This window comes from Neopsephotus bourkii, unplaced genomic scaffold, assembly GCF_033783945.1.
Source record: "Neopsephotus bourkii isolate Nb327-2 ecotype Australia unplaced genomic scaffold, CSIRO-AGI_Nbou_v1 NB_1539, whole genome shotgun sequence".
Lineage (NCBI taxonomy): Eukaryota > Metazoa > Chordata > Aves > Psittaciformes > Psittacidae > Neopsephotus > Neopsephotus bourkii.
In genome coordinates, this window is record NW_026902015.1 from 444,788 (window position 1) to 472,725 (window position 27,938).

At 39.0% G+C, this 27,938-nt stretch overlaps 1 protein-coding gene across 2 annotated transcripts; it reads left to right on the forward strand.

Annotated features, from left to right (window-relative positions):
- The first annotated feature begins 595 nt into the window (after positions 1–595).
- Positions 596–27,627, forward strand: TRA2A (transformer 2 alpha homolog). 2 transcript variants are annotated; one of them, XM_061370339.1, is made up of 7 exons: positions 596–848; positions 10,343–10,476; positions 12,761–12,932; positions 16,564–16,752; positions 24,938–25,053; positions 25,563–25,685; positions 26,404–27,627. In XM_061370339.1, the coding sequence occupies exons 1-7, from the start codon at positions 813–815 to the stop codon at positions 26,477–26,479; spliced, it is 846 nt and encodes a 281-aa protein (XP_061226323.1). In that variant the 5' UTR covers positions 596–812; the 3' UTR covers positions 26,480–27,627. The 2 variants fall into 2 exon arrangements, with proteins under 2 accessions (XP_061226323.1, XP_061226324.1); XM_061370340.1 differs by having other exon boundaries at positions 598–848; positions 25,578–25,685.
- Positions 27,628–27,938: the final 311 nt, after the last annotated feature.

A 27,938-nucleotide genomic window follows, 5' to 3' on the forward strand; every position in this document is an offset into this window, starting at 1 on the left:
GAAGTGCCAAAACTGCGTAGGATACAAAGGAGGATCTTCTCTGTTCGGCCACAACTCAGCCCTTGAGTTGCGGCCAAGCAGAGGCGCCTTTCGGTAAAACCCCGCTTGAAAGGCAATTCTCCTCACTGAAAGTGGAAATTCAGGCCTTTGTTTTCTGGAAGTATTCGGACTGAATCACGCGCCTTCGTTTTCATTTAGTACAAGGAAAGCACCCTTCCAGCCTTACATGTTAAATAACCGCTTCCCCTAACAAAGGACCACCAACAGCGGGGACCCGAACACATAAACTTTAAACACCCTTTCCCACGGCGGGTTTGGACGCAAGGCCGATGTTCATGCCGAGCAGGAGCATCCGCGATTCAGACAGGACTGGAGGAAAGGAGTTGTAATCATCCGGGGAGCGGCAGACCTACCCCCGTAACTGGTCGGACTCGCAGCGCGCTCGCTTCCGCGGCGGCGCGCCCCCGACAGCGGGGCGGGGGGAAGGCGGGGGGAAGGAGGGGGGAAGAAGCGTCTGCGCATGCTCGGCGGACCCTCGCGAGGCTCTTCGCAGCCCGCTCGTTGTCCCGCCGGCGGCGTCTCCTTCTTTGTGACAGGCGGGCCCCGCCTCCCGCGCGGTGTCGGGCGCACACGGAGCGGAGGCGCCATTTTGCGGTGCTGCGGGAGACGGCTTAGGAGGGTTTGGGGGGAGGGAGGTGGCAGTGCGCGGTAGTCATAACAGAAACAATAACAGTGGTAGTGGCCGTGGGTACGGTTGCTGCTTGGGACTACTGTCCCTGTTCGCCCAGTCCCGCGTCCAGGACTTCGCCGACATGAGCGACGTGGAGGAAAACAACTTCGAGGGGAGGGTGAGTAGCCGTCCCGACTCGACCCGGGCCGTATGGGAGGGGGGTGAGCTGCCCCGGGGAAGGGGGGAGGGCGCTCTTCCTCCTCCGGCCCGCTAGGGGTGGGGGCAACGCAGCCTGTCTCTAAAATGGCTTCTTCAAGTGCCCGAGTCTGGAGTGGGCCTGGGCCGCTCGCATCTCTCTCCTCTCCCTGCCTCCTTTTCTGTTTGCTTGGTTGGTTTTTCGGACCTGGCGCTGAGGAACTGGCCTAGCGCGAGGCTGAGCTGCGCTGCCTCACTCTTCACAAGCTTCCTTCTCCCATCACCCCCTTCCCACCCCCCCGCCGGAGTGCGGGCCCTGCGCTCGGGCGGTGCGGGTTCGCCCCCACCGTGCTAGCGCTTGTTTTTTATCTAAGAACAGGGCTTGGATTGGTGGTGCAGCCCAGTGTTTCTCTCCGCTTTCCTCTCCCTTTTCTTTCTTTCCCGTGGTTTTGAGCCGCCCTATTGTCCGGCCTTCTGTTGTGTGCCGGTACTAGGCTTTGGGGTCGCTGCCGTTCCCCGTCCGTCACCGCTCTGCCCGCGGGCAGTATCGGCCCCCTGGTCGTGGCATGGAGAGCGCGGTCCCGCGCGGTGTAGCCGAGGCCCACGCCCGCCTAAGAGACGAGAGACCCGGTCCTTTTGTGAGAGGTGCGCTGCCTTTCCTGGCTGCTGGCCCGCAGGCAGGATCTTCTTCGGGCTACGCTTCCCGAAGCCGGCAGGGAGGTATGGCCTTCGTTGTCAAACCGTTGAAACGCATTGATCACGCAGCTGGAGACTTTCTCTCAACAAGCTGCTGTGGCTTTGTAACCTTGTTAAGCCTGTTCCTTCTCTCTCCCCTCTGATTGCTGCGGTTTTTCATGTACACGTATGACTGGTCCCTTATATTTTTCATGGCTTTCTTCCTTAGTGATGATCAGGGCAAGCAGGAATTGCTTTGTCCTCACTCCACCTCTACTTACTCTTTTAACTTTGCAGAGATTTGTTGTTGCTTACTCTTTTAAGCGATCCTTTAGAGGAACAGCTCAGGTCGCTTTCTCTGATGAACCAGTGACAGCAACTTTGCAGTTATTTATGTAGGGTTAATGTTTGGGGAAACAAGCAATGAAATTATTGAAGAGTAGTGTCACATTCCATTAATATTTTGTTTTACACGACTATTGTTACCCTTTGTGATGTTAGTAAAAAGACCAAACAAACAAAATGAAAACAAACACCCCCAAAACCAACACTGCTTAGGTTGAGTGCTGCACTTGACAGTGTAGTGACCGCCGCTGCTTCCTCAGGTGAGGTAAAGAAAATCTATTCTGTGATGGCTGCTTGGACAAAGATGGCAGTATAGCTAAGGTCTTTTCAGCTAGATAAGCTAATATCTGAAGGGAAAACTGAGTCTGAGAAATTTGAGCAATAAGTGTGTTTTGTTGTTAAACTTTTGAAATTTTTACGTCAGTTTCCCATCTTACAGTCAGATTTATGGAGGTATTATTATTTTATTATTATTTTAGTATTATTATTTTATTATTATTATTGCCTGTATTCCCGCTGCTATTTGTTATTAGGAAATACTTATGTTGGGTTCATTGACTTAACATTTTCATTAGGTTCCTTAATGGATCTGTTCGCATTATGGCACTGATATAGCTTTGCAGGTTCAGTATTTCTGCATGCTGCCAAACGTAGAAGCGAAGTAATGTTTTGAGAGTATGTGGAGTCTGAAAAGTCCTGTGTAACAGATTCTGCTGCTTCTTAGCTGGCTTGTTCTTTCTTTGGTGGTGGAAAATGCACCTGTTGGCAAGGGCTTCTGATCACGTTGAATCTTTATTTGGAAAACTTTAATTCTTTTTTTTCCGTAACACTGGACTTTCTCAATCAGTCTGGCATTTGGCAATGTCTTTATCTACCAGTGGGTTTTGTTTTGGTTTTGTAACTGGACATAATGGTAGGTAACTAATTCGTTTACAGGTTATGGTGTTTTTCTGGTGCTATTAATAAAAAAACTTTTTTTTTTTTCCTTCAGTAATGCTTTTTTGGTTGTTGATGCTATCAAAATACTTGAAATACAAAATTATATTTCAGGCTGCAACATTTTATATTTCATTTCCTCTGAAAGTGCTTGCTGGCATAAAATTAAGCATGCTCAACTTTGGGTCTTTAGATTGCTGTTCCCAGTTGGATAGAACTCTAGTACATGGTGGTGAATGCTGTGCTGCTTCAGTTTGGTATATGCAGGCATGTGGAACTGAGAGGGTATGGGATAAGTTTTCAATGGAAGAAAGAACTGCAGAAACTAGAAACAAGTTTGAAAAGAAATTGCCACAAATAAGACTTGAGTACCCTTTCAGTTCTGTCCCCCTCAGTTTAAATACTAAATAGGGTGACATGTTTTTAAAAAACTAAATGCCAAGAGTAAGGGAGTTCAAGCTTAGTTTAAGTCTGTTTGTATTCTATCCATGCAGATGCATGTTGTCCTAAAAGTACATCCGTACTACTCTTGTAAGCAGTGAAGTCTGATATTAAGATGAAGGTGCTTATTGGTATGTAATAAGCTTGGTCTTAGAGAGATTAATTAGAAATTATTTTCCTGGTTTGCTACTTTATGAAAAAAAGAAGATTAAAAATATTATAATTCAGTTAAATTCAAAGATTTCTCTACAATATGATTAGGGATTTTACTTTTTCAAAAAAGTGTATTTTTAGCAGCTTTCGGGTACTGTCTGTGCATATGTTTTGCCTCTTTATTATTTTAAGATCATAATATTAATTAATCTGAACAGGAAATTTAAAAAAAATCATGGAAATAACTCCAATGAGGCTGCACTATTTAAAAAATCACAGTTCTAAAATGTTGGATAAAATCATTGTAGAGATACGTTTGGGATTTTTTTTTTTTTGTTCTTGAGCTTTTTTTTTCTGTTGACTTTTTAAAAGCTAATGTTAATAAATAGACTAATTAGCATCTGCTCTGGTTTTGTATCATTTTGTTTCAGCATAAGCAAGTTCTGTATTAAGAATGTGGCTGGTTGAACAGAAGACACCCCCTCTTTCAAACATGGTGATTTAGTGAAAGAAATTGACAAAAGGAGAAATGTAGTGGATGTGCTAGATAAAGCTAAGTTTATGGAGATTAAGGAGGAAAAAAAACATTCTAAGTCATGCTTCTTATCCAGTGACTTGACTTTTGGGGAAGTCATAGAATTTTATCACCACAGAATGTTTTTTTCTTAGCAGGTTAGACATTTGAATGTTGTTTGGGTTTTGTTTTATATATATATATATATATATATATATATAATTGCTGTCAGATGATAGGCAATTCTTATTTCCTTTCAGATTTCTTGTTATTTTTAATAGCACGTCATTCATTTGGGGTGCATTCTGTGATGCAGCTTTATTAAAATGTTCCACAGAGCAGTGGACAAATTAGAGTGTGAACAAATGTCACTGCAGGAGCTCCACTTGAAACTAATCAATTGGTTTAGCTTCTGATGTTTGATTAAAATCAATAATCTTAAAAGGTTATTAGTTTTCTACCAATATTAATGTGCTTTTTGTCTAAATAGGTAAAACTGTTTATCAGAATAAAGACAGAACTCCACATTCTTTGTCTTCCTTCATCCTAATGAGATACCTCTTCCTGCTCTGCAGAATCTCACCGTGATCTCACTCTAATAAAGTCCTTGAAGAAATAAGATTTTTGCATGTGAGCCATCTTGTTGAAGCTCATATATCTGCAAGCAGCTTTTGGCTTAGCTTAACTGTGAATACTTACTGTATTTGCTTCATGCAGCTTGTACGCAAAATACTTAATTTCATATGTGTTCTAATGTTAGTTGCCTAAATCTGATCAGTTTTTAAATCATTTCTTGGGGGGAGGGTGGATGATAGGGGAGAAGGCTGTTTAGCTATTGTATTCAGTCTCACCTTTAGTGGCAGTCTGCCACCTCTGTGGAAGTAAAGGCGTGCTGCATTCCATACCTTTTGAAATACAGGCATGAGGGTCTGCTTATACTCAGGAGTTCTGCTTCGAGAGTGCTGCGGTTTCTAATGGCCAGTGTGGGAAAGGAGACTTTGTTTGGAAGTCAAATTTTTCTTTTTTCCTTTTTTCTTTTTTTTTATTAAGCTTAATGAATTCTGTATTGTTCTGGATCATATCATCTGGGAACGCTGTTCTTCTTGAAAACAAATTCCATTTCCTATCTTATATATGTGATAAAGGAGCGAGTACAGAACCCTCCCTGAAGAGGCATACTTTCAAGCCTCAGTGAGATTAACTTGCAGCTGCAAAAAGTTTTTTGCTGAAGCTTCCTCCTCTTTTTTTTTTTTCCCTTTTAATCAGAGCAGTATCACTGAGAAGTGCATAAAGTTTGCTGATGTTGGTAACTTTTAAAATATGCATGTCTTCAAGATAGCATAACTTATGAGTTGCCTTTTATACAGAAGCATGTTACATATACTATTGAAATATTTATAGAAGAATAGCTAATTAAGGGGTGAGTTATATTTTTAGTAATGACTGACAGAACAGAGTATGAAGCAAAAATTACATGTGTTACAGGAAAGGTTGGTAGATTCCTGACAAAAAAGTGGTTAAACTGTGAACTGTAAGGGTGGTGAGGCACTGGAATGGGTTGCCTAGGGAAGCTGTGAATGCTTCATCCCTGTTGGTGTTCACAGCCAGGTTGGACAGAGCCTTGGGTGGCATGATTTAGTGTGAGGTGTCCCTGCCCATGGCAGGAGGGTTGGAATTAGATAGTCTTAAGGTCCTTTCCAACCCTAAATATTCTGTGATTTTATGAAAATGTAATTTTGTCCTTTCTGATTAATACAAAGTCGTTATATTGACAGTTTTAGCCAGGGAATGTAGGCTGCTTTAAATTTCTGTTTCTTTTTCAAATGTTTAAATTTTTCTGTCCAATTACGAAGTTCAACTTAATTTCTTTCTTGAGTTTGGGCTGGGTTTGTGTAAGGTTTAACTGTTGTTTTGCTGGCTTAAGGGTACTGCTAGACTACTTGTTGTCCTGTCCTCTTTTCTCACCCCATGTGTATTTCTTAACAAGGTCAAATGAATTTAAACTGAAATTTCTGTGATTTAATGATTTTCATCTTCCCGTTGCACTTGCTGTGCTTTGCTATAGACAGCCTAATTTAAACTTACTTTAACTTTTGATATTCTTTCTGTTGTACTCTGAAAGGGTAAGGTAAGAAGTGACAGAAGTTGGAGGACAGAAAGGTGGTATAAAAGAAAGAATACTGCCTTTTGTTTTGGTGTGTTTCTTTGTTTTTCTCATGTTGTTTCTCGTATCCTTTTCTGAAAGGTGGAAAGCTGAAAGGATACTTATTAATGACTTCTGCAATTCTACTTTGCATTGAAATGTTTCAAAAGCATTTGAAACAGTAATTATGTTGGAAAGTAGCATTTATTTTGAAGGATGTGAGGAAGATAAATGGTAGCTATAACTTGCTTCGATTACGTGATCTAAACAGTTGCACCAGTACAGATGAAATACATTTACGTGACTGACATTTTGCTCAACTGGACCATCTGAAGTTGATACTTGTTAAGTAACTGGGTTTATGTGATCATGAGGTGAGGAGGGACAGTCGAATAGCCTTTCCATACCATTTTATTTCACATTGCTCTTTCTGGGAAGAGGGAAGGTAGAAAGGATGAAAAATAGTCTCCAGTGTTCTCTTTAAGTACTTCTAGCTGTGCATCATCTTATCCAGAAAATCAGTAACTGAAGCCGAAGTCTTCAGATTGGGTGTTTACCTGCAATATTTTCTTTGGCTGCAAGTTTTATTTCTTGGTGGATCATCAATCCCATTTCCTCGTGTGTACTTGAGGAAACCTCCGCATCGTATTCTGAGGAAGCAAGCTGTTACAACTGAGGTTTTTAAAATGATTGGTTTAGGTGGGATATTTGGTGGGGTTTTTTTGTTTGTTGTTTTGTTTTGCCCTGGGAAAAGTGTTACTGATAGACATAGTATTTGTTTTGAAAGGAAAGTCAGAGCTGAAGAATGTTAAGGAGTTAGCTGACTGTCTTTTTCTACAGGCTTTAGTGGCAGCAAATCTAGATAGTTTGACAAGGTCACAGTCAGTATCTGCCTATAAGTTTGTAAGGGTGAGACCAGTGACTAGACATTTGCATGATAAAGCCGAAGACATTGAAATATGTACTGTTTTATAAGAAAATTGTGGGATGAGAAACTGGGTTTAAGAAATGCGGCCTTATCTGTGGCCATTAAATAGCTGAGGATCTTAAGAACAGAAAGATAAGAAAATGTTGAGGATCCAGAGAAAAAGTTTAATCCTTTTTGCTCTTAAACAGTATTTAAATTAATTCCTGTGATAATGATGGAATTAAGATCAGCATGTATAGATTGTTTAAAGATGAGTACAGAACCAAGATTTGGCTAGGAAGTTTTGGGTAATAGAGCTGTCTATTTTCTCTCATTAAAGATGATGTACTAAGAAGGAATGTTAACTGTTTAATTTTCTTGTTCGTATTGCAGAGTGGGTACAGATTGTTTATGCAGAACAGTTGGGTCAGTCTATGATACAAACTGAGATAAAGTTGGTAATTATTTCCTTATAGTAGGAAGTAGAGGAGGAAGATTCATTAAAATATCTCTTTGTGACTGCTTGAAGCTCTGAATCTCTTAATCTTTGCCTGTAGAATTGCTGTTATAAATCTTATTAGGTACTTTTTCCAGCGTCATCCTTAAATCCTTAAACTCCAGCAGATTATTGTGGTTCCGTTAGTCTCTCCTTTTGAAGCACTGTAGGAGATATAACTAGGCGATCTGTGTTGCATCAGGAGATGAGATGCAATTGCCTGCCACTGACAGACACAGTATGCAACTACCACCAGGTAATCTCTTTAGTTGCAGTTTACATCTACGGTTTCTTTGTTTGAGGAAGTTCGAAACATGTAAGAATTTAGCTGTCACCTCTGACATACCAATTGTGAAGTTGTATGTTTGTGAATGCAGCCCCTAAAAGGTCTAATCAGATAGTTCTAAAAGGACTTGACCTACATGAAATGATGTAACATTTGCTTTTGGCAATTTAATACAGATTCGTTGTTTTAACTGATATTATTAGAAACTGTATGGTTGGTGTGACAAGATTTAGTTGAATAGCTAAGGACACTAACTTTTACATTGTATGGGAGTGATTTGGTCCTTGGTATTTTTGGCACCTCCCAGCACTTCTAGGTTGTGCACTGTCTGGTTTGGGGGATTGGTTTTGGTCAAGTTTCCAAAGTTGTTCTTGTTGAAGAGTTGATCTTTCAATTGTAAAAAGTATGGACAAAGCAGAAAGCAGTATTCTCATGAAAGAGTAACTGAGGTGAATTCTTTGTCTTTTTATTGAAGGAGGTTTTCTAAATCAGGATTATCTGTGTTGCTGATCACTTTGGTAGGGAGGGAAGTGGAAACAGTTCTGAAATGGGTAATAGTTGTGCAGGGGATGAAGTGAAAGGGAAGAATTGAGGAAACTCAAACAATGAAGAGTACAAAAATAGAGGCAAAGTGATTAAAAAGCAAGTTGGTGGTTATAAAAGGAAATTGGTTTTTACAGTGATAAGTGGATTTCAAGTGTAAAAATAAATATGTAATAGTTAAGTGCACAAAAAATCATTTTATTTCAGTGAAAGTTATGTAGCTAGATCAGTAGCTTGTAATGGTAACCTGTAATGTAGACCTGATTATATGGTCCATGTGTCCCAGCCAAGCTTCAAATTTGGTCTTCATTGCTAAGTTTGGCAGGTCAATTATCCCAGCAGGTGACATTCTGCATGTGTCCCTTGTCCTTTTTATTGCGATAAAGGGGAAAGGTAGCATAGCTGTAATACTTAATAATACCCAAGTCTCTCAGGTTCCATTTCTGGTGGATGTCTTGTCTTTAAATGCGAGGAGAGTATCCTTTGAAAAGAATTTCAGCACAAAGTAGTACAGAATTTAACTGCAAAAGAAAATCCAAGTCTGGACATAAAAAGACTAAGAAATAATAAAAATACAGTGAGGACGGGCTGGAGGAGAAATGCTAATAAATGTGAAATTTCATACTTGGGGGGGGGGGCTTGCTATATGTTTTTTAATTAAGAATTTTGCACTTCTGTAGTTACAGGTTTATATAGCATACTATTCTGTAGAGGATTTTATAGCTGAGCTCCCTAGAAATGCTGTAAACTGAAACATGAGGAAATCCTAACCAGCTCTTTCTTTGTTTGCTCGTTTTCCTAGTTTTTCTCTTGTGTGCATTACCATGCAAGAAAAAAACCCTCCTGTCTTTACTTCTGTTGGATTGCTTTGAACTGTACTATTGCATATCTTGTTTTATATGGTTTAAGTTGTATGCAAGGAAAACAGGATAACAATGAGGAAGATAAAGTAGGAAGAAAAATGCATTGTTGCATATATCTGTGTGCATGTATTACGCGAGTAAGTATGTGCATAGATAGGTTTTGACTAGAAATCTTTGGCCATTCTGTTGAACTGAGTGTCTAAAGTAATAGTGTGTAGGAGTAGAATGGGGAATATTTGATACTGAGAATTACATAGCTATTATTTTAGGGGGGAATCACAGTTATTGGTATCAGTACTTTATTTGTGCTATTTAGTTTTTAGTGTATGTGTGTATCTTACAAAAACTCTGAAAGGGGAGGAGGGTAGCTTTGAAAATAGATTAAAGCACTGAGAACTCAGTAAGCTTATTGTTAGACCATAGACATATACATTTTTAAAGAGTATTTTTTTTAAGTTGTTTTATAAAATAGTTTCTTGCACTTTACCTGCTGGCTTTTCAATTTGGTAGATAACATCTGAACTCCAGCAGAGTTTTATAATCCCCACGTGCTTAAATATACTAAATGTTCTTTTTCCATTAAGGTTAATGTTCGTGAAGAAATTGAAGAGTTTTTTCCAAGAATGTGGAAGATAAATCAAGATAAAAGAAGGCTAATGAAAAGTATTAAAGATCAGAAAATTAAAATTGAATGGGGGAAAAAATTGAACAGAAGATTGGTCAGATAGAAGCACTTGAATATTTTTTTAAGGCTATAATGAATTGTTTGAATTGGGGAAGAATACACGAAGTATGAAAAATGAAAAACTCAATGAAGAATGAAGAAAAGTAGAAAGCAAGAGTGAAGTAGAATTAAAAGAATCTGGAAGAATGAATGGGTCCTAGGTTAAGTAAATGTATGGTTTATGTTCCAGTGTCTGTATGATCAAGTTGTAGATGAATTTGCATGATTACTTAGTTAATAGAGAATTGGTGATCTGGTTCAAGCAGGGACCTATTTGAGGAAAGCATACAATATTAACAGTGGGTTAGCAAAATGAAATTTGTTTTGGAGGGTATTGCCTAACCATTTGTTTTTCAGGAGCAATCAGTATAATAGAATTACTGTACTTTAAATGTTAGGAGTTAGGCATTTATACAACCAATACCATTTTTAATACTATCTTTTTTGTTAGGAGTCTCGCTCCCAGTCAAAATCTCCAGCTGGGAGTCCTGCTCGTGTAAAATCGGAGAGCAGGTCAGGATCTCGCAGTCCATCGCGGGCCTCCAAACATTCTGAATCGCACTCTAGGTCAAGATCAAAATCAAGGTAGGTCCATGAAGTTATTTGTGTTAATATAGTGTTCCTGCTTATGCCTGCTTTTGGGTATACTGGTAAGATTTCCCCTGTTGGAAAAAGTTATAAACCTTGTGAGGTGCATTAACCAGGGCTATGTTAATTTCCATGTTAGCAGTCATATACGTTGACCGAGTTGAGATTAGAGTTCATGAGTAATAAAGCATGGGTGTGAATAGGGAAAGTAATATAAATAAAAGAAGTAATGTAGAAATAACAAATGTGTAGGTTTATCTCTTCCAGAAGAGAGCGAGAAGGGATTATGTCTCAGTTTTGTAAAAGCTCCTGCCTCCTTCACCCAGATCTTTTTCTGGGGAGACGGACTTTTGTGCGGACCTCTCTTTCTTGGGGAAAAAAAAGTCAAGTGAGAACTTCAGCAAAGGTAGTCTGGGTTAGGTAGAAGGAGTAAGCTTTCTAACTGTTGGAAGGTGCTACTTGGGAAGTTCTTGACATTCCTTCATTGGAGGCTTTATAAACAAAATCTGAGAACTGTGATTTAAAATGGGCATGGAGAGCTTGATTTCTGGAAGCTTTAAGATTTAAATTCATTTTTTAATGCTGCACATGTCCTTCTGCGTCCTTTTTTATCCCAAGTGTATGTTTGCAGAGGCCAAGTTTTATAGTTCTGAGAGAGTTTGCTAAGAACAGAGGAGAGATGTCATATTCTCCCCCGCCCCCCAAGTATGTGTCTGATTTAAGCCCACCCAGTAACTCAGCACCACACAGCTGCTTGCTCACTCCCTTCCTCCCTCTCTCCTGGCAGGATGGGAAGTTGAATCGAAAGAATGTAAACCCTACGTCTTGAGATAAGAATAGTCCAGTAACTAAAGTATAATATAAAACTACTAGTAATAATAATGATAAGGGAAATAACAAAGGGAGAGAATATAAAACTAAAAAGGAAAGAGGAAAAAAAAACAATAAAACCATGTGTTCACATTACAGTTGTTCACCACCTGCTGACCAATTCCCAGCCCAATCCAAGCAGGTATTCGGGCCGAAGGGTGATTTCCCCTAGTATATATATTGCGCATGACATGCTGTGTTATGGAATACCCCTGTGGCTAGTTTGGGTCAGGTGTCCTGTCTCTGCTTCCTCCTGGCTTCTTGTGCCCCTCCTCACTGGCAAAGCATGAGACTGAAAAGTCCTTGATGAGGGTAAATGCTACTGAGCAACAACTAAAGCATTAATGTATTATCAGCATTGTTCTCAGACTAAAGGTAAAACACAGCACTGCACCAGCTACTAGGAAGGAGAAAAATAAGCTGTTACACCTGAACCCAGTGTTGCCTGGCTTATACCACCTATCTTCTCTCTTGTACCATTTTACTGGTGAAAATGGGGGTAGCTACCAAATCCTTCTTTTGTCAATGGAGAGAGAAGACAAAATGGAATTTGTAGCTCCAGAGGGAAAAGAGGCATTGCGCAGTATTATGTTGTCATTGTCATCCCCTCCCACAGTTATTGGGAGAGGTCAGTATTCCATCTTCCCTGTTCCTGTATACCTATATATGCTTTGTACTAGGGCAGCTGAAAAAGAGTTACTGTGCTCTTAATTCCCAAAGTTCAGCCTAATGTTATAGCTTCTTGCAGTGTTTAGCCATATTACTAACATAATGCCTGTATTTAAATCATGCAGCTTTAGGATGATGCTGGACAGGATGCTGGGACATCCAGTCTGGGTCATGCATTGCCTGGAAAGGTTGGACCAAATGATCCTTAAGGTCCCTTCCAACCTGGTATTCTATGGTTCTGTAACAAAATTGAGCTAATCATTGCCAGATATCTGCAAAGGAATGTTTCAGGAGTTAAGCAGGGTTTTTTTTGGTCTTGAATACTTTTAAAGTCTAGGTGGAAGTTCATTTGTAGATACTACTTCACTGTTGTGCTGCTAGATCTTTCCATTTTTTACAGCCAAGACAGTATTTTACAGTGTGGCATATCTGGTTTCTCTATCATTGTGCAAGTGTTAGTTACATGTGCAGCCAAGCTGATAAAAATTTTAATTTTGAACTTCCTGAAAACTGTCATGAATGTAATCCTCGTTGTATGCCAGAAGCACTCTCACAAAGTTAAAAATGATGCTACCAAGGAGGTTATTAGAGATCCACACAATCTTCAGATGTGCAAAGTAGGCGAAACTTAGCTATTTTAATTGTATCTTAAAATAAATAGATTTTTCTTCAGGAAATGTAAGGCTGACAGTTCAATACACCATCTGCATATGCCTAACTAAAAGTTTTCTTTTTGTTAAAGATCCAGGTCCAGAAGACACTCGCACAGACGTTACACTCGTTCCAGATCCCATTCCCATTCTCATTCCCATAGGAGACGTTCTCGAAGCAGATCGTACACGCCAGAATACCGTCGCCGAAGGAGCCGTAGTCATTCTCCAATGTCCAACAGGAGAAGGCACACTGGCAGCAGAGTATGTCATGTTCATCAAGGCTGAGTATCAAAAACCAGTTACTGCTTACACCAGTGTAGTCCAAAAGCATGCACCTTTTCTGTGCATGCTTGCAAATGTACAGTATTGATAAGATTGACTAGAGAAGACAAAGAAAATTCTGAAGTGTTTATTTGGTTAATAACAAACAGTACATTGTGTTGAAGGTTGCTTGTGATTTTATACTTGTGAGTAATTAAATTGGTTTTAACTTGACAAAATAACCCATGTATTATTAACATGTAATAGGAAAATTTACAGTTAAGAAAAGGATCAGCAAGTCTCTCAAAATGTAAATGAGAAGTATCTCTCTATGGACAGGAGGAATTTTAAGTACACCACCCAAGATCTAACATCTTAGGTCACTCTGAGAGTTTTCTCCCAATGGCCTTTATGATCTGTTTCAGTGCCTTAGCTTCTGGTTCCACATCGCTTCAGACTGATCTAAATGAGAGCTGTTAAACACAGGTCTGCCTGTTTCTTCGTGAGGGCTGTTTTACTTCCTGATCCTTTAGGTTTATTCTGGTTTAGTTTGTTAGTAATCCCATGGAAAAGAGTATAGTTTTTTTTGCTGGCTTGCCTTGTTAAAACAGCTCACCAGGACCAGATAATACCGGTGTGAGGGAGAAGACGAGCATATGAAAAAGGGCAAGACTAAAACAGTGCTAACGTACAGTGGCTTAAGCTGTTGGGAAGCAATGTTCATAGTTACACGTCTTGTGGATTGTTGCCAGTGTGTAATCATGATGTAGTAAATATGACTCTAATGTCTTGAAAATTGGCAGGAATAACTGAAAAGAGTTAGCAGATTTCCTGGTAAGAGATGAACAAATCCACTTTACTATTTTAGGAAATATTAGAATATATTGCTGTGCAAAGAAGACTTTTTGCCTTGGAAGTGGCTGTGAAACAGTTTTGTTTTCAGAGAGTTTCACATTAATTCTAAGGAGTAGTTCTAGTAGTGTTGAAACTGAAGTCAGCCATATTTGGGTCCCCTCAATAACAAGGTACTGAAGACACCAGGAAAATTGCTAGCAATTTTGCCACCTCTGATCTTGTAGAGAGAACTTGCCTACTGTGTTGATAGGAGGCAGTACAAAAAAAACCCCTCCTATAAAAGCCTTTAGTCCTCTGCAGTCAGTTTAGTGCTTCCAGTGGTGATGTAACTGTCACTTGCTGCTTAGGGTGTGGAGACTGATTCTCAGTATTTCTCTTGCCTAGAAAATGTAGTTGGGTTTAAGTGTATGGGGGATGTATAAAAAAGGACAGTATACTGCTATATGCTGTGTGGAGGGGCATGTCCAAACAATGATTTAAAAGACTGAGGGATTTCATTAGAATCACGAGAGTTTGAGCGATAAGAAGGCTATTAGTGCCATTGAATTATCAGGTAGATTGAAATATTTATTATTAAAGAAGCTTAAACCTCTATAATTAAAACTTTCAAATGACAGACTGCTAGATTGTGTTCTGCTTTTCAGATATTACAAGGAATTGTAAAAGATTCATGTCTTAAAGTTTAAAGTTTGGCAAAGGGAAAGAATGAAAGAAACTTCAAATATATGAATAGTTTGGGCATTTTATTTTCAAAATGGATTCCTGAACAAAAGCACTGAAAAGAACATGACAGAAGATATAAATATGTTTGTTCTTTGAATCAGGCTGAAACGCAAGCTCTGAGGCATAAATTACTGTGCATCAGGGGCTTTGAAAATCTGAAACACGTTTTGACTGTGTCAACTTCCAGTTACTATTCTAACAGAAACATTAAATCCCTGTGACTGTTGCTGCTGTTTTAAACAACTGAATCTAGAATAACGTGCCAGAAATTTAACTGAAAAAAATGCTAATTAATAATTCTTACAGTGGAATTTGAATTAGGTAAGCTCTGTAGCACGTAGAGAAACCTTAAACCTAATGGAGAAATTGTACAATTTCACAGAATGATTTGTGTTGGAAGCACCCTTAAATGTCATCCACTTCCAGCCCCCCTGCCACAGGCAGGGACACCTCCCACTAGACCAGGTTGCTCCAAGCCCTGTCCAACCTGGCTTTGAAAACTGCCAGGGATGGGACAGCCACAGCTTCTCTGGACAACCTGTGCCAGCGCCTCACCACCCTCACAGTGAACAACTACTTCCTAATATCTAATCTAAATCTCCCCTCTGTCAGTTTGAAGTCATTCCCCCTTGTCCTGTCATTATCTGCTCTTATAAGAAGTCCCTGTACAGCTTTCCTGTAGCCCCCCTTTAAGCACTGGAAGCTGCTCTAAGGTCTCCCTGGAGCCTTCTCTTCTCCAGGCTGAACAAGCCCAGCTCCCTCAGCCTGTCTCTGTAAGAGAGGTGCTTCAGCCCTCTGATCATCTTTGTGGCCTCCTCTGGACTCTGGCAGAGTAGAGGAGGAGAATCACCTCCTTTGATCTGGTGGTCACACTTCTTCTGATGCAGCCCAGGATACAGTTGGCTTTCTGGGTGCAGGCGCACACTACTGGGTCATGTTGAGCTTCTCATCAGCCAGTACCCCCAGGTCTTTCTCCTGAGGGCTGCTCTCAATGCAGTCTCTTCCTAGCCTGTATTTGTGCCTGGGATTGACCCAACCCAGGTGCAAGGCCTTGTACTTGGTCTTGCTGACCTTGATGAGGTTGGCATTGGCCCACCTCTTGAGCCTGTTAAGGTCCCTTTCTATGGCATCCCTTCCCTCAGGTGTATTGATTGCATCACACAGATGGTGCCGATAGTAAACTTGCTGAAGGTGCACTCTTTCCTACTGTCACATCACTGAGAATGAAGTTGAACAGTGTCAGGCCCAACACTGGCCACTAAGGAACATCACTGGTCTCCATTTGAGCATCAAGCAGTTGGCAGAAAAATTCATATTTGACTTCCTTTAGTTGAAGTAACATGTATGAAGTAGATCCATATCCCACATCGTGTTAAAGAATCATGAGTCGTCTTGACGAGTTTCACACAACTGGCCTTCAACACTTCTTACTCTCTAGATAAAAGAAGCAGGTCGCTTTCATCCAGCTCACAAGTGGAAAGAGAAACTTTCAAATGTGAATACTGACTTTCAGTATAGTTGGATATGAAATGTTGAAGGGGGAGGAAGCTTTGGTGGACACTAAATTATAGTTCAGCTTCTGGTGCTGAAGAGCTCAAATGCATTTATTGTGTGCAACTGGAGCCAGTGTGCACAGTACTGATGGTGATGGTGCAGAAGGACTGATGGTGGGAGTTGAAGCTGGCTGACGTATTTCTAGCACGCATTAATGTCATCTGTGTAGCTTGTTGGTCACTCAAGTGTGAAGAACTAATAAAATAGGTTGCTGTTAATTCTGTAGCTTTTCTGTAATAATACTTAATTTTTATCAACTGAATTCTTTACCAACACAGGTTCCTCTTTGTCTTTTTTTTCTACAATGCCATAAAAACAGGTTGGTGGGTTTTTTTGAAAATGGGAATATTGAAATGGTAACAGCTCAAGTTAAGTTTTGTAATAAACCATGTGTAGTTTTCTTCAGATTAAAAATGGTTAATAACTGAGAAATTTTGATATGCAAATGTTTAACTTGTTTTTTATAAACTTAATGGGAGTTGAACATTTGTCTTACCAGGCTAATCCAGATCCTAATACCTGCCTTGGAGTGTTTGGTCTCAGTTTGTATACCACTGAGAGAGATTTGCGTGAAGTCTTTTCCCGTTATGGACCTCTGACTGGTGTCAATGTGGTTTATGATCAACGGACTGGACGATCAAGAGGATTTGCTTTCGTCTATTTTGAGAGAATTGATGATTCTAAAGAGGTAAATTCACACTTTGCGACTTGTAACAGATGTGCTCTTTGTGCATTGTCTTCATCACTATCTCTGTGAAAAACAAGCCCGTGGTTTTTGATGTATATTTCACTAGCAGGTTTTCACAGTGAGATTAGTTTAAAATACTTTATTCAAACAACATGGTGTTTTTGAGCATGTTAGCATTTTAGTTCAGTGTTCTGATGCTTGGGTAAATATTGAGCATGAGCTGCATTGAATCACTAATGCACATTGTGTATTGATTTTAGTCTCTTACTTCAAAATGAAAATAAGTCTTTAGACCTAGAAACCTCTTAGTATTTTTGAAATATTTTGAAAGTTAATTTTTCAGAATAGTTTTCTCTGTCTACCAAAGTTCTGAAGGTTCTCTTTGCTTTACATTTTCTTCTTTAAAAGCACATCATCATGCATTTGAAAAACAATGTGGTTTGTCTCAATTTCTGCCTTGGTCAGTGTCTGCTGGTTATGGAGATAGCTATTTACAGTTGGACTGAGTTGTTGTTAGTATAATAGATCTGTAAGGAAAGAATCGAAACATATGAACAGCAGCTTGTATTATAGTTTATGACAGTAAGCAGTACTTTATCTGTGAGAGGAAGGATACTGTGAGCTTTACTACATTTACTGAAATTTGTAGTTGAAATTGCTATTAAAACTAAAGTAATTTTCTGAAAAAAAAATCTTTTTTCAAAAGTTGGGCTTTTTTCTTTAGGCTTTCAGTGTGGGATTATCTGTTTATTTTGGGCAAACTGAGTCACAGACTTCAAGCATCTTGTTTATGGATTAGTATTCTTGGGCACATGTTTCAGATTATCTGTGATTCTGTTTACATTTGTCAAGTGTATTCATAATGTTTGGATGTGATTTCTCACTTAGCATTGAAGGGAGGGAGGGTAACAGCTGTGGAACCTACTGTCAGTAGCTGAAAAATGAAAACTGATGGTAGCTGATGATATTTTAATGAAAATAGCTTTGTGGATGAATTGGTTTAACTAGAATCAGTTCTCATCTTTGATTGATTTATGATATACACAGAGAATCAGTTTATGGGAAGAGTAGGGTTTGTATATGTGTGGTTGTTGCAGGTTGTTAGGGGTAAGTAAAAGAACACAAAACTTCCTTTAGTGTCCCTTCTGTATTTTCCCCACTATCACTCGCACAGGTAGAGAGGGGAGTTAATAGGGTGGATAGCTGTATATTCCATCTTTTGTGGCCTTCTGTCTTCTACTTTCAGCTTTGTATTTCTTTGCACTCTGAGCTCAGCAGGATTTTGAAACTGTTTCGTAGAACATTTAATGTACAAAATACTTGCACAATATTTCTTGTCACATCCGTGTGCCAGTCTTGTCTGTTTTACAGCTTCATATATCTTCAGAAGTAGGGTTTTTTTTCCTTGTTGCCATGGACAATGGTCATGCATGACACCATGCATTTCTTAAAATGTTCCGTGTAAATAGCATGAAGTAATTTATTTTAGTATAAAGCTCTTTTGGCAGATACGGCAAAACTGGAATGCAGAGAGAAAAAATAGGATATTATGTACAGTCAAAAATACGGAAATAAAGATGAGCATGTTGAACAGGAACTGAAATAATTGAGAATGTAATTAAACCCTTTTGTTTTTTCTCTCCAATGGGCTAGTGCGTGAAAAGGGGGAAAGGGTGCAAAACTTCCCAACGCTTGGAATATGCATAACTGAAGTACTTTGGCAAAAACAGTGGGAGAAGAACTTGTTTGTTTGACTTATTTCATGGACCTTGAAGATGAATTTAACGATGGCATTGAATGGCAGCTAGTGTAGAAAAAGGGAATATAGCTACAGGCATGAAACTCTGTGGCACGTCCTGTAGGAGAACACTTGAAGGACATGAAGTAATTCTCTGTGTGGAAGGTAGATCAGATCTGAAAAGTTGAATATGCATAAAAACAATGACACTTGAATTACTGTTGTTCTGAGTAAATACCTTTTCTCTTAAAAAAGCCCTAAACCAAAACCCCAAACCTCCAACACCCTGAGCATCTGAACAAAGAGAATATAAAACTTGAGATGTTAGAAGTATGTTTCAGCCTTCGTAAAGCAGTCATAGACGAATTATATGTATGTAGAACTCTACAGAGAGATAAGGATTTCCCATTATCTCTACTATTGTCCTTCCAGGAGAGGTAAAATGGGACACCTATAAGTTGACATGCTCTCAAACACTTAATATGAAAGTTCAGTAGCAGTACTGAGTGGTTTCTATCACAGCTGAGGTCCCTCAGGGCCATGTAAGATAGCATTTCTTAAAAGTACTTTGCTGTATCCTAAAAGTAACAAAGGGGCAACAGTAAAGTTTATTTTGACTTAAGCTGGTTTAGACTTTCAGAACTTCAGTTTGATTAGCAGCCTAGTTGTTAACTGTTTATGATCATCTTAGTTATAAAGAGGAGCAGAGATTTATTACTTTTTCAGAACTACTAGTTGAGCAGCTGTCAGAGCATCACAGTACCCTCAGTGATTCCACCTTAACAGGAGTGGGAAAGAAATGTTGGATGCATGTGTCCATTGTAAAGGAGATTTCTTGTGGAATTTCTTCTACTCTGAAGCTCTACTACTGTGATGAAACTGTATGGTCTGGCTGAAGGTTTCTTTTCCATCAAATGCCTTTCTGCAATGGCCTGGTTTTTGCAACATAGTACTTAGCTGATTGTTTATGTTCTGACCCATAAGGAAGATGCTCACAGATGTTGAGGATTGATAGATGATTGTCCGGAAACCCTGAGGGTTTGCTGTGGTAATGTTCATTCTGCTGTGCTAGTTCAAAAGCTATTTAAAAAACTTACGTTGTTAACTACCCTTTTCTAGGAGAAGGGGTATTCTTTCTTGTGTGTGTAGTGCTTTTTGGTTTTTGTAAAGTTATGTTGGTTTACTTTATAAAAAAAAACCCAAAACCCTAAACCTTTTCTAAGTAATAGTTGGTACTGCTTTTTTGTCTTGTGTGTTGCAGTGTCTTGTCTTATGTTGGCCATCCTTCTGCTCAGTCTTTAGAGCCACATGTGCAACATTATGCAAAGGTCAAGATCTGTAAACATCTGTTCAAGACCTGTTTCTCAAAATTGGCATTCTTACATAGTTCTAAGTATTGTCGATGCTGGCACTGAGCCAGTGTTATAATATTGTCATTTTGCAATATTTACACTAAATTATAGAGGATATTCACCTGATTATCACATCAGGATTTTCTTTCTGTGTTTAGAGGAACCCAAGCTTTTATATATTAGAAGTAGTGGTGGGAAGGTTGGTGGAAGGGGATTGATTATCTTGGGTTAACCATAAATTGAGAATGATGAGTAAAAAGTGCTGGCAGTTCTAGGGAGATGATTCGTATTACAGTTATTAGGGATTTAATACACCACTATCCAGCTTTTTAGTAACTCAGAAAATGAGGTATTGTTTTTTGAGAATACTGTGAATGTACTATATATCTGTAGCAAGAATTCATCTGACAACCATTAGCTACGGCAGCTGTTGGCAACATGGTGTTTTCTGATTTCTTATGCTAGTTACATGCTATTTGCAGTTCTGACCACCTTCCAGAACCGTTTTCTGAAGTAGTGTTCATTAGCAATCAGTACAAACTTTATCTAGACAAACTGAACTATTAGCATAATGCAGTTACCAGAGACCAGAATAACAGGGTTTATCATTTTAATTTGTAAGACATTTAATCTGTGGTGCAAGCAGACCATCTTAGAAGCACCATTATTGGCCAAAACTTCTTCCATAGCTTGTTGAAGAAATGCTTTAAGTACTGTTTGTGGTATCAAAAGGGACCTTAGTATACCAGAAAAAGACACAAGAATGTCTCAAATGTTTGGAATTACAAGTTGCAGACTTGTGGAGACTCTGAAATACCATGAAATCATTAATGCTTGCAGAAACATACCCAGTTACTCATTCTGGTTCTCTAAAATTCTGTATTTCTTGACTCTGCAACTCTTTAAAGTACACTTTAAAGAGTATACATTCACTCAATAGGTGTTTAAGCTCAGAAAATTATATTTTAAAATATTATCATTGTCAGTATTCTGATAATGGTTTAAAACCCCCAAAGCCTTAGAGAATATGAATTGACTGTTGTTCAAAAGTGACATGAACACTTGAAATCAGCTTAGCAGATCACAGTAAGTGGGGGAAAAAAAAGGGTTTCATAGTTTGTTTTTTCATCCCATCAGTTTGGGTTGGTTTTTTTTCCATAGGGTCCTTTCAGATGTCCTCATTAAAATCCAGACTTGAACTGGTGATACCAGTATACTGTGGTGTGAAGGGCTAATCTGTTGTGCCTGTGTGTCCCATGCTGCACCTGTGATACAGTGGAGATGATGTTTTCATGGGTAGCATTACATTCAATATGGGAAGGACTTGAGTAGAAAACAAGTCAGAACCCTCTCCAAAATCAGCAAATGGAATAAGGCAGTATCTTATGTCTTTCAAATCATTAAAATACATTTTCACAGTAGTCCCAACATATATTGCTCGTGCTTGACTCTTTGGTTGTATTCAGTCTGTGCATCACTAATGTTGTGGTGATGCCACGCTATTGAAGTAACTCAGAGCAGTTACTCACTTGAAATAATAGACTCTATGATCTCTTGTATGATACCAGTGGTATCTTGAACTCCATAGTAGAAATGTCAAGTGACTGTGACATCAGCTCTGCCACTGCCAAGTCTCCTCTCCCCTGTTCCTCCCCACACCCTTTCCCCCAGTGATCACAGTGCAGGTTGCAGAAATTTCCCACATTGTCCCTGTCCAAGCTGCTCTTACTGGCATAATCCAGGCTGAAAGATTATTTCGTCTTTTTCAGTGAACTCTTGATTGCTTAAGTACCAGTCACCTCTGCAAATTTGTGCATATATGAAAAGTTCTGTGTTTCCAAGCTTGCTTTGTGCTACCTAATTGCTAATACATGTAGAAAGCACCACATGTAATAAATATAAAATGAAATACAAATCTGTTAGATTTAATGCTTGCTTTCTATCTGTTAGAGCCACTGAAGGCTGTGATCCTGTAGTTTGGGAACTGCTCATTTTGTCAAACTAGCACTTTACGCATTATCACTCGAAGGAGTTTTGTTATTATAGATAGCCTGCTGAAGGTTTAAAACTGTACTCTAAGGCTGAATTACTACCTCTGCCATTCCCAATCTCATTCTCTTGTTTTCTGACTGCAACCACGTATTGATGCGTATTCTGGCCTACAAAGTCATTTTTTCCTTAGGCTTTGCAACCAAACCTAGCAGTACATGTTTATAGAAATCCTGTTTGCTTGCTTACCATCACTGTGAAGAAGCTGTGCAAGTCTTCTAACAACATTTGCATATTTGGAAGAAAATCCAGGTTGAAATAAAAGTGGACTGTTGAGTTGAAGGCTTCTAAGAGGGTATTGTGTGTCTCAAACCCCTTTGAACTTTTTGTTTTTCTGTTTAAAATGTTTCATGTGATGATCTGGAAAATACACTTCTGTCTCTTAAACAGTATTTGAGAATGTCTTCTGCAGTGTTAGAGCAAGTGTGCAATTTTTTTCCCTTGGACATTTACATGTTCTTAACACAGCATTTGTGCATACCCAAAACTAGTAAGAAAAGCAAACTGAAATTTGTTTTGACTATTGCATTCTGGTCTAATGAAATTTTAAATCCAAAATTTGATTATGAGCTGTTCTAACTTTAACAGAAAACACAAAAGTTTCAGAAATTGGAAGCACAAATGGTTTTACGGCCTTTGTAGAAAATAACTACTGTTGTATCACTTGGCTGAAACAAGGTTTTCAAATAGGGCTTTTGGTCCTATTGTAGCAGTCCTTAGCCAACAATGTAAATACTTTGTTTCAAAAACCCCTGGTGTGTGCATTAAGAATAATGCGGAGAATTTAAAAACCTCCTTGGGAGGAATTTCCAGTTACTGACTGTGATACATACTATCAATTGTTGTTAGCTTCATAATGTCTGTGTGGCTTTTGGCTTTTCTGCACTCGGGGAATACAGTCGAAACTTGTAAAAGGCTTTGTTATGTCTGTATATTTAATAAATACTTTGATTATTTTTATTTATTTCTTTTGTTGGCAGTTGTTGATGGCAGCTGTTGAAAGCTAAGAAAAGTTTTAATACTGAGTAGGTAATTAGATTTTGTGACCAGGGTGTGTGGGTTTCGTGCGGACTGGTAACTATGAACTGATCTTCATCCACTGAAATGTTACACGTACTTGGTACTTTCAAAAGAAGCAAGCTTCAAAACCAGCTCTTCATCTGTCTTGCTGTTATGTTGGCTGTTCTCTGTATCATCCTTATGTCAAAAAACTCTTCCTCTTAAAAAGGTGTTTATTCTTTTAACTAAATGATGTGCCAGATATTCTGGATTTGAGGTGGCTTCTTGTTAGTTAAGCTTATTATTCTGCAAGTTGCTGATGAGATATAAAAATGCCATGTAGCAGAAGTGTCCTTAGCTTTCAAAATTGCATGTTGCTGCATTTCCAGAAAGATGCTTTTCATCATGAAGCTAATTTCTCAACCAGCTATTTGCAGTTTTCATTTTTAGGTTTGTGTGCACATAGATTCCTAGGATCTGTGCAAAAATTTAGTTTAGTTTAGTTTAGATCATCCTTGTGAAACAGGACTTAAAAAAAGTCTCAGGGCTGCGAAACTAAAGTTAATGTTCCCGTTCTGTTCGAGAAACATACTTCAGTGTGTGCTGAAAGACTTTATATCCTCTTTGGCTCTGCCTTGCAGTTAGCCAAAAGTAGTTGGTTTATTTTTGTGCGGGAATAGAACTCACTAGGTGGCGATGTAGTACAGATATAAACAACACTACTAACACCAAACTAAGTGTAGTTAAATAGGTTAGTGATAATTCAGTCACTTCTAGTTTGGGGGCATCACAGTTAAATCATGTGAGTGTCGTATTTTTGTTTCCTCCTCTGAGTTGTGTGTTAATTCAGTAAGTCCTTGTTAGCAGCAAAAAGGTAAATTTCCAAATAGTTGTTTGCTTCATTATGTAATTAAAAAAACAAAAAGAAAAGCTCTACTTAAGTAAAGAGGCACCCTCTCATTTTGAGGTTGTGTGTGGCTCCTCACAGTTAAATAATAGCAAAGTGCTTGTGTTCCTTAACTCAAGATTGTAACACTCCACACATGGAAAATACGAATAGTGTATGTTGGGCAGAGTGCTGTGCTTAGTGACATGAAGAGGTGTGTGCTGGTATTTCAGAGATCCCAGAGCAGCTCATGAAAGGATTAAAAAAAAAAAAGTTGTTTTGCAAAGTTTTATATTTTTTAAGTCCAGCGTTAACTCTTTGTCAAATTCTTACGGCTGTGGGCTTGGTCTGGGTTTTTTTGTAAAGTGATTGTTGCCTGAATATAATTTGCAAAAGTACACTGTGCTCCCTTGAAAAACTAATTTCAGGATTTTGAGTTTGTGAAAGGCCATTGTATTGATTCTCAAAGAGTAGAAGCAGGGGCTAGAACACCCAGTGAGTATGTGCAGGGGCTGCAGGCGGCTCTGAAGGCACAGGCTTCTCAAGCGCAGCCCCTTCTGTGTATCGCTTTAGCGAGCTGCTATTGTCAGAGTGAGTGGGGAGGAAGGTTGTAATTAGGTATCCATGTAGGCTGAACCCGCCATTTTACTAAGCTCTGCTGGAGTAGGTCCTTGTAAGGGAGATGGCAGGAGGCTGGGAGAGCATGAAATGGCAGCCGACTAGCAGTAATCCGGCCATATGCACCCTACAGGAAGCCACTGTTTTGCACAGCTTTTGAATCCGCCCGTCCCCTCTGGGTCAGAGACGGCGGGAGGAAAGATGCAGTTTTCAGAAAAAAAGATGTTTTGATTTTCAGCTCTACCTTTCTGATGGGTGCAAGACAAAGTCTAGGGAAAGTGACTGTGTTAGTGGTTAGCACTGTGCTCTCTTAAAGGATTGTGTATCACGTTAGTCCGCCACCCCAGTGTGGTCCTGTAGCATGGCAAACGGGCCAGGGGACAGAGATGAGCCATTCACCACAGTGGGGCACTAGTAACCAGTCAAAATAAAACACGTGCAGGACTTGCTTTTCTGATGGAAAATAATGTGTTCTATACATAGCCTTCCACAGTTACCAGTAGGTTGCAGGTTTCATGCCCCTGTTCCTTGTGTCTCCTGCAGGCAATGGAGCATGCAAACGGTATGGAGCTGGATGGCAGGAGGATTCGGGTGGATTACTCAATCACCAAAAGAGCACATACACCCACCCCGGGGATCTACATGGGCAGGCCAACACAGTAAGGATTCACTCATTTCCTGTAATGGGACTAAAATGGATTTAAATTGAATGCTTGGAGTCTGGTTGAAGAAACAGAATTACAGATATTTTTTGAAATTTTAGAGTTTTGCTAGTTGTATCTTATTACAAAGTTATTAATGGAAAGAACTCCTTACTGTGGTTCAGGTATACTATTAAATTCTACTGTAATTTATTGCCTCTATTTATAAAAAAATGAGTTATTTTTAAACAACACATATGCAGCACAGTCAGTTAATGTGGCCTTAGCTTACTGAAATTGGTTATTCTGGGAATTAGGCTCAAATCCCTGGTGGGGTTTCTGTTTGGTATTTTTGTTTGGCTTTTTTATTTTTGAAGGTGTTTTTCTGTCAGTGTTTCATTCTGAGATTGTTTTGGCGTGACATAATCTTAAGTGTCTTGATTTACAAGAACAATTTAAAAAAGCTTTTAAATCATTTTAATCAAGCTGAAGAGTAGATGTATAAAGTGATGATTTTGTGTTTTTTGGTTTTTCCTGAATAGTAGTGGAGGAGGTGGTGGCGGTGGAGCCGGTCGTCGCCGTGACTCATATTATGATAGGGGGTATGACAGAGGATATGACAGATATGAGGAATATGACTACAGATACAGGTACCTAGCCTTTATTTGATTTCTGTACAAACAGTGGATTTGTTGGAAAACCTGAAAAGTTAGGTGACAAAACTGTCACTCCATTCATAGCAAGATTCTGTATGTGTGCTTGTTGTGTGTTAGAGCCTCATTGCATTAGGCTTTGTGGGATTAATAAGTGATCGTAATCTCCAGTTTTTATGTTAATTCAGTTGTATAGTGAACAGTTGGGCAAGAGGTTAATTTTGCTACCTGAAGGAGGTAGAGCATGTGCCCTGTAAATCTAGTGGACAGATAGAAAGGAAAGTAATTTTTCCATGCTGTATATAGAACCAGGGACAGCTGATACACAGTGCTGTTTCAAAAGGGGTTATTTGTAGATGGGACTTTTAATGCTTGACATTTCATAACCATCTCACTGTTTTGAAAGTTATCTAGTTTCAGAGAATGTTGTTCAACAAGAATTGAAGGCATCTGGAGAAGCACTTCATGTGTTCACAGGGCTAGTGAGAGTTTAATAAATTCTTTGTCTGGGAGTATCTAACAGTTTTAAACACATCAAATAGAGAAATATAAAAGCATTTGTTAAATAACTAAGCCACAGCCAAATAAAGCTGAAATCATTCATGCAGGCCAAGTATTTCAGTGCTGAGAAAATGGTTGTGTTCTGTAGAAGTGATGTGAATAAGGCTTCTTTCATAATGGATGTTGTTGGGTTTCTTTTTCATTTCCTTTAAAGGAGACGATCACCATCGCCTTATTATAGCCGATACCGATCACGATCAAGGTCCCGTTCCTATAGTCCAAGTAAGTAAATACATGTGCATAAATACAATCTGGCTGGCTTGAACCTTGTTGTTACTAGTATTAAGTGATCAGTTGGAATTCTGAATGTGAAAGCAAGAAAGCTGAGATGATGTGGGTTCAGTTCGTGTGTAGTAACTGGTGTTGTCTTTTGTTTTGTTTTTGCAGGGCGTTACTGATGATCAGAAGTTACAGTTGAGGACGTGATTTTTAAATACAAAGTTCACATCTTGGCTTCCCTACTGCTTTCCCTCCCATCCTCCCTTCCTTGTCCTCCATCCAGCTCTTTTACAAATCTTTGGTTCATTTAGAATATACATATTTCAGTTGAAGTATTCCTGTTTTCCATCCCTTCTTATTGTAATACTCTTAAATATTGTAATTGTTGTAGTTTTTGTGTAGTAAAGCATCTTAAGGAAAATGAATTAGAGACCCCAAAGTGCTCATACATTTTGGAAGTCATTCCTATTTTGTTTTTAAAACAATTGGACTCCTGACTAATCAGAAGAGAGCGTTGGTATTTTTAAAGCTTGCATGTCATATGTAGTATACACACTCAGATACTTTAATCGAAACCTGCATTTCCAAGTAACTCGTTAATGTTTCTGTTAAAATGTTTACCTATTACTTTGATAAACAAGTAACGACTTTGAGCCTTTTCTGTAATGACAGATTTACTTAGATAGTCATGAACCAGAGGACTTGGTTTTGTTTTGTGTTGTTTCGTTGTTCTTTATTTGTCAGGTAGTTGCTTTGAGTGTAGATTATTTGAGCTAGAGTAAAATTTGGTATTTGACTGACTGGGAAAAGGAGAACCTTGTACACTCAAAATTGAGTCTCTGTTTTATAGACAAAGTTTCTGAATTGCTACACAGTGGATAATATTTGAAGTTAAAACTAAAAATCAGGGGTTTAATTGTACTAGGTTGAATATTTCCCCTTAATTGGTACAGGAGAGAAAATATTTATTGAACATGGCAATTAGTTATATAATTTGCTGTTTATTTAAAAGGGTAACAATAAAACCCACCAATATTTTGGTATTGCAGTAAAGATTAAGCAAGTTTTGTTTCCAGTCCATTTTGAAAGTATGGATGGAAGAACCTACAACTACACATAAACCTTTTTTCCCCTCTTCAATAAAAGCTAATTCCACTGAGATATGGTTTCTTGTCTTTTGTTCTGCATGTTGTCACCATAGGATACAGGTTAAACAAAACTTGATAATGCTGTGTGGATAATAAAGTCAGCATTTGCCTGTCTTCTTGGGAGTCTTGTCTTCCCTGAGAATTTGCCTGTGGTTACACAGGGTGGCAAAGCAGAGTGGGTCTTCCAGCTTCCTCTTGTGCCAGCTTTGGCACTCGCTGGGGTCATGGTGAGATGGTTTGAGAAACACGATTGACTTTGTTTAGATTTCTGGCAGGTTTTGCCCTCTGAAATAATGTGCCATGTGGCTGGTTGAATGTCAGT